Source organism: Ananas comosus, linkage group 13 (assembly GCF_001540865.1).
Source record: "Ananas comosus cultivar F153 linkage group 13, ASM154086v1, whole genome shotgun sequence".
NCBI classification, from domain to species: Eukaryota; Viridiplantae; Streptophyta; class Magnoliopsida; order Poales; family Bromeliaceae; genus Ananas; species Ananas comosus.
In genome coordinates this window covers 3,326,811-3,336,782 of record NC_033633.1, presented here as the reverse complement: position 1 = coordinate 3,336,782, position 9,972 = coordinate 3,326,811, and the positions used below count along the sequence as shown (strand labels likewise).

Genomic DNA, 9,972 nt, shown 5'->3' with positions numbered 1-9,972 from the left:
TTGCCGGGGCAGTGGAACGCAAGAAAAAAAAAAAAGAGCGACTTCTTCAGCGGCCTCCGTTTCCGTCTCCGTCTTTGCCGGGGCAGTGGAACGCAAGAAAAAAAAAAAAGAGCGACTTCTTCAGCGGCCTCCGTTTCCGTCTCCGTCTTTGCCGGGGCAGTGGAACGCAAGAAAAAAAAAAAAGAGCGACTTCTTCAGCGGCCTCCGTTTCCGTCTCCGTCTTTGCCGGGGCAGTGGAACGCAAGAAAAAAAAAAAAGAGCGACTTCTTCAGCGGCCTCCGTTTCCGTCTCCGTCTTTGCCGGGGCAGTGGAACGCAAGAAAAAAAAAAAAGAGCGACTTCTTCAGCGGCCTCCGTTTCCGTCTCCGTCTTTGCCGGGGCAGTGGAACGCAAGAAAAAAAAAAAAGAGCGACTTCTTCAGCGGCCTCCGTTTCCGTCTCCGTCTTTGCCAGGGCAGTGGAAACGGAGAGTGCGAGAGTGGGAGCGGGCGCATGCGCGGCGGGAGGAGGGTAGGCTGGGGCGGCTCCGGCGCAGCGCTGGGAGAAAAAAAAAAAAAGGAGAGGCTGGGAGGAGATGGGCGGTAAGGGTATCTGTCTCTGCCTCTGCCTCTGCCGACTTCTTCGGCGAGAAAAAAAAAAAAAACGCAAGAAAAAAAAAGAGAGAAAAAAGGTATAAAGATATTTTGGTCAGATCGAATATGCAAAATCGAAAAATGCAGCCCAGTTTTGCAGAAGCTCAAAACTTGTGAATTGTTTATGCAAATTGGTCAAAAAAAAAAAGGAAAGAAATACTTTATTTTTTTTCCTTTCCTTGTGTTACAAGCTCAAAAGGTATTATTGGTTAGTTTGCTGCAAAAGTTCAAAATAAGTGAATTTTTTATGCAAATTGGCCAATTTTTTTATACTAATAATAATATGAGAGAAAATTATTATTTTTTCTTTTTTATTAGTTTATTTTCTCAAAAAGTACACGGGACTAAATCTCAATATCTACAGAGTATAGGGACTAATCATACATTGTTTACGCCCTAAACCCTTCCCTATTTTTCCCCGTCTCTTTACCCAACCCTAAATCCCCGAACACGCGCGGAGTCGCTCCATTTCAAAACCCTCGAGAGCGAGGTGCGTTTACGAACCACTTCACAGTAGAAGAAGGGGAAAACGCAATGCCGAGCTTTCCCCAACGCGGAGAGGTCACCATTTGCGAAATCAATCGCGTTCTCGGTTAATATAATCTTTGTTTACGATTGTTTTTTGATCCAAATTCCAACATTTTGTGCTTCTGTTGGCGAATCAAAGAGATTTAATTGGTTGGTTTTCTTTTTTTTCTTCTGTTTTTTTTCTTGGGGTGTAGTTACTGCGGAAACCCTCACTGATGATCGAGCCAAAGACGCATATGGAGAAGCTCTCGTGAGTTATTACCTTGAATTTTATCATTTATCCCTTGAAATTTCTTCTTTTTTTTCCCTATTTTTTTACCTATTTTGCACAATCAAAGTCTCTTTTTCGGTTTGTCCTGTGATTTATATTTTGTTATGCTGAGGTCTCGTGAGTTATTGCCGTGGAATCAATCACTTATCTCTTCTAAATTCTTTTATCTTCTTCTTTTTTCTATCTTTTTCACAAATAAAATCTCTTTTTGAGCGTGTTTTTGGTTTGTCCTGTGATTCGTTTTATGTTTATGTCGCGTGAAGTGTCCCAAATTGTGAATTTTAAATGATGATGATGAAACACTTGCGGAGAAGCTCTGGTGAGTTATTACCTTGGAATCAATCATTTGCCCCTTCCAAATTCTTTTATTTGCTTCTTTTTTCTCTCTTTTTCACAATCAAAATCTCTTTTGAGCGTGTTTTTTGGTTTGTTTTGTGATTTGTTTTTACGTTTATGCTGCGCCAAGTGTCCCAAATTGTGATTTTTCAAGAATAATGACAAAAAAAAAATCTCAAAGATACTTATGGTGAAGCGCTTGTGGGTTATCCCCTTGAATGAATCATTTATCCCTTGCAAATTCAGCCTTTATCTCATCGCCAATACTTGGGTGAGGAAGAATGAATTAAATATTTTGCCCTTCGAGATCAAATTCAAACTATTATGCACATAGTCCTTCTTATAGCTTGCTTATTAAATTGCGCATAAGTGTGATTTTGGTTTTTCCTGTTTGTATTTATGTTTATGCTGTGTCAACTGTCCCAAATTGTGATTTTAAGAATGATAGTGATGAGATAATGTGTAAGATATTATATAGGATTTTTTTCCTATGTAATAAGTTACGTGGAAATACTGTATGTATGCTCATGCTGTTCGAAGTGTCCAAATTTGCAATTTTCAAAGGATAATGATGAAAAAGATGTTATCTTTTCTACTTGTGCTACGTGTTCCATTGTTAGAAATATGATTATTGGGATTTTTAAATCTAGGGAATGGTTTTCAGTCCAATTCCTTTCCAGCCAGATCTCCTTCCTCCCAATCGAGAGCAAATTGCAGAGCAGGAGCCGATGGAGAGCGCTCCTGTAAGGAGTTTAAGTGGTTTGAAATCGGCAATTGCTGAATCCTTGAAGCAAATATTCTTTCCTCATGATAAAGTGAGTTGGTTTATTTTACATCGAGTGCCTCACTTGCGTATTTCTTCAAATTTTTAATGACACGAATTTACATTAGAAAAAATGCAACGATTAACAGGCATATATCTGTATGATCATGCTGTGGAATTGTTTAGTGAATAAATCATGAAATCCTTAAAGTTTTCTGCGCATTTAATTATTACCTCATTCCGCATCAAAACCTTTGCTCACATGAAGTTTCTTCATGTGCTACCAGTCTTCCTCGATATTTCCCTGTCATATGCTAACTTATATCAGGTGCTTTTTTCCTTCTCCTACTTTCTGGGGCCCTTTTCTTGTAAACTTTCTTGAATATTAAGTGTGTTTACCTTCTGGTGGTTGTAGACCTCCATCTTTGACTAGAGATTCAAATTTCTTACAATTTCTGGTCTTTTAACCAATAAAAGTACAAGAATATTTTGGGGTGGAAATTCTTTCTTCCTTCTTATGAAGTGCTTTGTCCAGTTGACTGTGTTAAGAGAAATTGGTACTCAAGGAGTATCTTGGAACCGACACAAACATTGCTTGGCATTTATTTCTGGACCAAGTCAAGTCACCATACATGATTATGAAGATTCAGGTAAGTAACATATGTTATGTTTCTTGCTTGATATCACGATGTACGCTGCTATTCTTGATGCTTGCATGTATGTGAGCTTAGTGATGAAAAAAAAAATTGTTATTCATTTCCTATTCATGGTGTTGCTGATCAAATTAATATGTAAAAAAAAAAACTATTCTTATCTGTACTAGATGGTAAAGATCCATGCATTTTAACGAGCGAATGCCAAAGAGATGTTAAAGCAATTGAATGGAGGCCAAATAGTGGCAAGATGCTTGCAGTTGGTTGCAAGTAAGCACCAGAATTGTCGCAGTTTTTAATTGGCACATTTCAAAAATTTAGATATATCTTAATCTACATTATATGTATTTAAGCAGTAAATTAATTTTAAATTGTTATTTTATTCCAGGGGTGGTATTTGTATTTGGTCTGCATCGTACCCAGGCAATGCTGCGTCAGTGAGAACTGGAATTGCCTCATCTCTTGGTACTGTTGCTAGAGGCTCTGGAGTTCGATGGATCCTGGTGGATATTCTTCGAAGTCCTCATGATGAACTAGTTAGTGCACTTTCCTGGAATCCCGATGGACGATATCCTAATTGCTTGCCAGGAAAACTTCTTATTTGTCTTTTTATGTTGTTTCTCTTTTCTTTTCCTATTCTTTTCTTGAGAAACTTCAGAGACTCTGAATATGGCATATGTACTAAGACTTATGATGCTCTATATGTTATATTATTTTTATGATACTTAATGAGGTGCCTGTTTACAAAAAAATTTGCTACTAAACCTCAATCTGGAACTTTGTTTGCTACATTTTCCGAAACCAACTAAAAGTTTTGAATATACTGAAACCATCAATTGTTCAAAGAATACTTTGATTGTAATTCTCAAATTGTTTGTACTTAACGCATCCGCACATTTTTGGCATCTGCCTCATGCGACAGCTCATCATTCACAGTATGGGATGTTGCTCAAGGTATGATTGGTAACTTCTGCAGTATTTTTTTTTTTTTCTGAAGCATTACTTTTGTCAAAAGTTCTTCCTGTATTAGAAACACTCAATATACAACTTTTTTAATAGTCCTATGGCATACTACGAATATTCCTTTTCCATACTTGGCAATTATCGAACATCAAACTTGCATTATTAGGAATTGGTCTATTTTCATTATAACTTCAAAGAATTCTAATCTACAGGGTTGGGAACTCCCATTCGACGTGGATTAGGCACTATATCAATGCTAAAGTGGTCACCTATGGGTGACTATTTTCTAACTGCAAAATTGTACGGTCTGCTTTCACTTTTTTGAAGGTGTTCATTCTATCTTTTCAGTTGAAGATTATTTGTGTATATTTCACCCTTTCAGTGATGGAACTTTTTATCTATGGGAGACAAACACATGGACTTCAGAACCTTGGTCTTCATCTGGTGGATATGTTACTGTAAGTCATACAGCTATAACCACAAGATTCTGATGGAATGTTTTAGAGAATTTAGCTTTGCCTTGCTACATTGTTTAATTCAAGCAACAGATCATGGTTGCTAAAATCAGGGTGCTACTTAGAATTGCTAAGGTGGCATTCAGGATCAGAATATAAAATCAGATTTAAGGATTGTACTATTCTAATACTATATGAAAATCAATAAATATTCTGTGATGAAGTTTAAGGTGGTGTTGTTAAATGATAGAGCATTTCTTTGATCTTGTGGCTCACAACAATATGATGATACAGGGATATTGAGATTTTAAGATACTTATCTAGTTGTATTATCAGAAAATACATTGTAGGCAACTTTTTCACAAAAAATCATATTTGACAAACTGTCATTAAGCAAGTATCAACTACCAATAGTCTGATAATCCATACAAAATATTCAAACTTCAATCTCCTAAGTAGTTAATATTAAGTCTTAACAAATTAATAGACATCACAAATAATACCAAGCCAATGTTTGTGAATAAAAGACATCAAGGATGCTAATATCCACAAACTATTCAACGGTGCATAAACTCACATGCAAGAATAAGATAGAAGACGGTGATTATACTCCTTTATAGCTTTTTGATATGACCTCTAGCCTACCTAATCATAGGCCCATACGATGCGGTTGTACATCCCAGATTGTGATTTTATGTATGCAGTTCTCTGTGCGATCTTTAGGTTCATGCAATCCTATGTAGATAATGATTTTAACAACAATGATAAAGAAATTGTGCACAAGTAGATGTCTGTACTTACTACAAATCTTAGTGGATGATTAATTTGTCACATTTGAGGCATAGACCGATTCTCAGAAATCTTGAAATGAAAATTTTTATGCTTCACCTTTGTACGTTCAATTTTGAGAAATTGGTCAGCAACTTCTTTAATGTAGCAGCAAACTGCTAATCATACTTTGTTTTTTTTTTTTTTTTAGAGGAAATAATCATACATTGTTTTATGTGATAATTTATCAGGGAGCAGCATGGGATCCAGAAGGGCGTATCATAGTGATATCTTTTTCCGAGTCAACTACACTAGGTTCACTTCACTTCTCATCAAGGCCACCTTCCTTAGGTATGCTATCTAATGAGTTAAGATGGTTTATTTAGATTAGCCTCAGATAATTTGATAGTTTGAAGCTAGCCCATGCTACGGTAGAATTGTCACGCTAGTTTGCACTGTCTGGCATGGTCAACATGTGTTGCTCGTGCTGCTCGTGCCGTTAATGCTGATATGCCCATGCTGCCCATGCCGACTGTGTCAACATATCAAATGGGGTGTCTGCCGGGGCATGCTTGTGTGCCGTGCCATGCTAATGGCACACCAGCATACCTAGTGCTACTGCAGTCCTTGTACTACTGGTCCTTGTTCTTTTTCTGTTGCTATCATTGCTAATATTGACCGTTTGATCCTTTATGGTAGTGATTGATAGCTAGAGATGAGCTTTTTTTTTTTTTTTTTTTTTTGTCAAAATGTGGTGAATTATGTAGCACTATTTTAATTGAGAAGGTTGAGAAGACTCCCAAGTTTCGATGACCAGCCTTTAACGTGTCTTCCAATCTCAAATAAAGTTTTTTTTTTTTTTCAATTGTTAATTAGCATTAGAACATGATTGGACCATATATTGGGTTATTAGGTATGCCTAACTTTTCTACTTATCCATACAAATATTGAATCTATTGCTATGTACTATCAGGAGTAAATGAGACGGCCAATTGCATTTGCTTACTAGATCTTTCATCCTAAATAATATATTATAAAACTAGTGGACAAATTTGTGCCAACCTTTTGTATTTATCACCATTAAACTTCCTTCCTATGTTTTGCACGAAAAAAACTTAATGAAATTACTGAAATTTTTAACCTTTCATATAAAAAATCTAGTGATTTGATGAAATTAATTAGTGATAAATAGATAAGATTTTAGACCTACCTATTGTGGATTTGTACAGACACATTTGTATGAAAGAATATGATAAAGATTGAGTTAGGGAAAACTGAGTCATTCCTCAACTTTTTCATCCGGGGAGTAGCAATGACAGAACTTTCTGTTCTTTGGAGATATAAGGCATAGGCCTGGCGGTGGTGTCCTGAATGCAATATTAGAAGTTCCTGTATGAATATCCACTAACAGGAATGTCATTTAACTGAGACCAAAGCCATTTTATTGGGCTCTTTTTTTTTTTTTTGTCTTTGATGCTACAAGGCAAGTCCACCAGATGGCTTACATTCTAGGAACTGATATGCACCTTATAAGAATATTACGTTTGCGAAGTGGTCAAATTAACAAAATGGAACTGTTCATAGTGCAGTTGTCTCTTTTCATTGGTTCTTTGAAAATTTGGTCAGCTCGCCTTGCATACTAGGCCAGATCAATACTAGGCCAGAGCAGTTTTCCTCTATACATTATATCTGTTAAGGGTGCTCATCATAATATTTTACGTTATTTTTGTACTGATTTCAGATGCACACCTCCTACCAGTTGAATTGCCAGAAGTTTCCTCATTGACTGGAAGGTAAAATATATGTGCTGTATGTCCTTTTTTATTTTCCTTTTTGAGAAACATGTCGAGTAAATTTAATTTTTGGTCTCTCATTTTTTTTTAATTTCCTTCTCTAAGTATTAATTTGAAAACAATCATTTGTTTAATATTAATTTGAAAACAGTCATTTGTTTAATGTCTGACACGTCTCAAATGAGCTTAATTATATAACCAGTAACCTGGCAATGTAGTGTAAGGACTATTCTTGGATAAATAAGGCTAGCACTTAGTAACTGTAACTATGGTTTAAGCGCCAACCGTACCTAATATAGTTGGGTAAGGACTTGATGACTTTTTTTAGACTTGATGGTTGGTGCCAGAGGTCCAAGTTCGAAGCCTAGTTGCTTCACATTTCTAGCTTTGTTCATTTTTGAAAAAAATGAACGAAGCAGCCAACTTGCTACCTCTCTCTCCCCTCCCGCCCCCCCCCCCCCCCCCCCCCCTTCCTCGCGCCCCCCCCCCCCACCCCCCCCCCAAAAAAGAAGTGATTTAATCATTTTGGATCAGTGGTTAAGCCTACATGTTATTAATACTAGTGAGGTATTGAAGTAGTTATGTTTTTACAGGTAGTAGCAGTGCCCCTCTCTAGGTACTATTGTGTAAGGTCAGAATGGATGCGTGGAAACTCTTGATGAGGATGACAAGACTAATGGAGTGCTAGTTGGGTGGTCTAGGACATAAATATTAGTCACTTGGCCTTGAGCATTTTGGCCCATGTGGTTTAGGTCCATTAAATTACTAATATTTGTGCGTCAATTGGGTCATTGTAAGATGTAGAAGAGGTAACTTTTAGTATAATATATTCAAGCATTGCAACTTAGTGTTTGAATGTTGTGTAGATAACATTCTAAGTGAAACGTTTGTTTACATTATCTAGTTGTCTCTTTTCAATATAAGATTGCTTGTTACTCTAGAAAAAAGAAAATAAAGATTGCCTATTGGCTGTTTATTTTATTATTTATTTAAACAACATTATCTTTACCTACGATGATGGTATGTTAAAAACAAGCAATATGGATTCTATATGCAAGTAAACATGGAGTTTATATGCAACTCAAAATAAACTTTCCTTTTGATGGAAAATATTTTAAGACATTGTTTATTAATCGCTTTTGTTCCCCTGCCCAGAGTTATTGAGTATTTGAAGTATTCTATAATTTATTAACTAATGCACTAATTCATTGCATGCCATATTGGTGTCTTTTTACTAAATATGTCAGCCAAGGCATTGAGAAAATAGCCTGGGATGCTTCAGGAGAGCGTCTGGCTTTGTCGTACAAAGATGGCCATGAAATGTACGGTGGTCTCATTGCAGTATATGACATCAAGAGGGCGCCACTTATCTCAGCGTCACTAGTGTTAGTTCCTCTTGCTTTTCCCCTTGCCATCATCTTCTTTATTATTTTTTTCCCCCTTTTTCTATGAAGTTTTGGTTTAATTTCTTGTGAGCATAGTAATAGAGAAATTTCTACTTGGGTGGATGTAGTGGGTTCATTAGAGGGCTTGGACAAAACCCCAAGCCGCTTGCATTTGCCTTCCACAACAAATTCAAACAAGGACCATTGCTATCCGTGGTAATTTATAACTAAGCCATTCAATTTCACTTCTCAAATGTGCATGTTATATTGTTCTAATGCTTACAAGCGACCCTGGCACATGCAGTGTTGGAGCAGTGGGTGGTGTTGTACGTATCCTCTCATCTTTCGTCCTCAGTTACTCAAATGAGGTAAAACTATATCTTCTAAATGCAGTGATTATTTGCATGGCTCCATCAATTCCTTATTCCATATTCTCTTGTATCCTTTTTGACTTGTTAATCAAGGTTTTGAGAGAACTTGTAGAGGTAAAAATATCTGCACAGCTTATCTTCCATGTAATGGGACTAAACCAAGAAACAATTACCTTCGCCATGCAAATAAAAATGTGATTCTGTCGGTGAATAATCGAGGAATGCTTCTGTTGGTTTTCTTTCGAGAGTTTATGTTGGTTTCTTTGTTCGTCAGGTGTAGGTGATTTGAAGGCATGTTGACGATCATCCCCTTATCGGAGCTTGCACAGTATTTGCGGTGACTTTATTCACAGCTTTGAATCATATATATATATATACTAGGAGAGGCTAAGAAAGGAGCAGGGAATAGCTGTTGCTATGCAGAAAATTTTAAAATTTAGTGCAAAGATTATTTGTGGTTAGTATGCTTGATGTATGATGTATCTTGTTAAACGTTGGAGAGCTAATATGTGAGCGACGTTTGTTTATTGCATCGCTTTAACGTGCTTCAGATCGAGCAGCAGTTTTAGGGTGGGGGGAGGGATCTTCCACCTTCCCTCGATTTTAGGATGGTTTTTTTTTTTTTTTTGTTGTGTTTTTGGCTTTCATTTATCGGCTTATTCGGAGCTGATCAGGGCTAGATGTAGCTTATGAAAAGAACTCAAATTCAAAAAACACGGGCCTCATTTGGTATCACTGTAATTTTTTTTACTTCTCACTGTAAGGTGGGGTTTTTTTTTTTTTTTTTTTTTTTTTTTTTTTTTTTTTTTTTTTTTTACTTTTTTGAAAAAGATGAAAGGGAGTCTTGAAAAAAAATGAAAAAATAAAAAAAAATAAAAAAAAAAATAACCCTTAAGAGAAGGCTTAGAAAGGAGTTTAACAGTGCAAAAGTNTTTTTTTTTTTTTTTTTTTTTTTTTTTTTTTTTTTTTTTTTTTTGTTGGTGCGCTGTTGGTTAGCAATGATACCAGCAATGCCGTTTTAAAGAACTTAAAAATGTAAAAGAAAAAAAAAAAGTA

General features: G+C 36.3%; 1 protein-coding gene across 2 annotated transcripts; it reads left to right on the top strand.

Annotated features, from left to right (window-relative positions):
- LOC109719737 (aladin) lies at window positions 1,045–9,651 on the top strand. Of its 2 annotated transcripts, none has more exons than XM_020246535.1 (15): window positions 1,045–1,222; window positions 1,353–1,408; window positions 2,416–2,580; window positions 3,064–3,178; window positions 3,352–3,451; window positions 3,570–3,749; window positions 4,077–4,135; window positions 4,357–4,444; window positions 4,527–4,602; window positions 5,619–5,718; window positions 7,109–7,160; window positions 8,408–8,545; window positions 8,674–8,761; window positions 8,850–8,913; window positions 9,191–9,651. In XM_020246535.1, exons 1-14 carry the CDS (start codon window positions 1,165–1,167, stop codon window positions 8,910–8,912), a joined length of 1,338 nt encoding a protein of 445 aa, XP_020102124.1. In that variant the 5' UTR covers window positions 1,045–1,164; the 3' UTR covers window position 8,913; window positions 9,191–9,651. The 2 variants fall into 2 exon arrangements, with proteins under 2 accessions (XP_020102124.1, XP_020102125.1); XM_020246536.1 differs by having other exon boundaries at window positions 1,047–1,191.

Coding starts and splice junctions, on each gene's coding strand:
- LOC109719737 (XM_020246535.1), top strand. CDS start 1,165: ATGCCGAGCTTTCCCCAACGCGGAGAGGTCACCATTTGCGAAATCAAT. Junction 1,409..2,415: donor ACGCATATGGAGAAGCTCTC/GTGAGTTATTAC, acceptor TTTTAAATCTAG/GGAATGGTTTTCAGTCCAAT. Junction 4,136..4,356: donor AGTATGGGATGTTGCTCAAG/GTATGATTGGTA, acceptor TCTAATCTACAG/GGTTGGGAACTCCCATTCGA.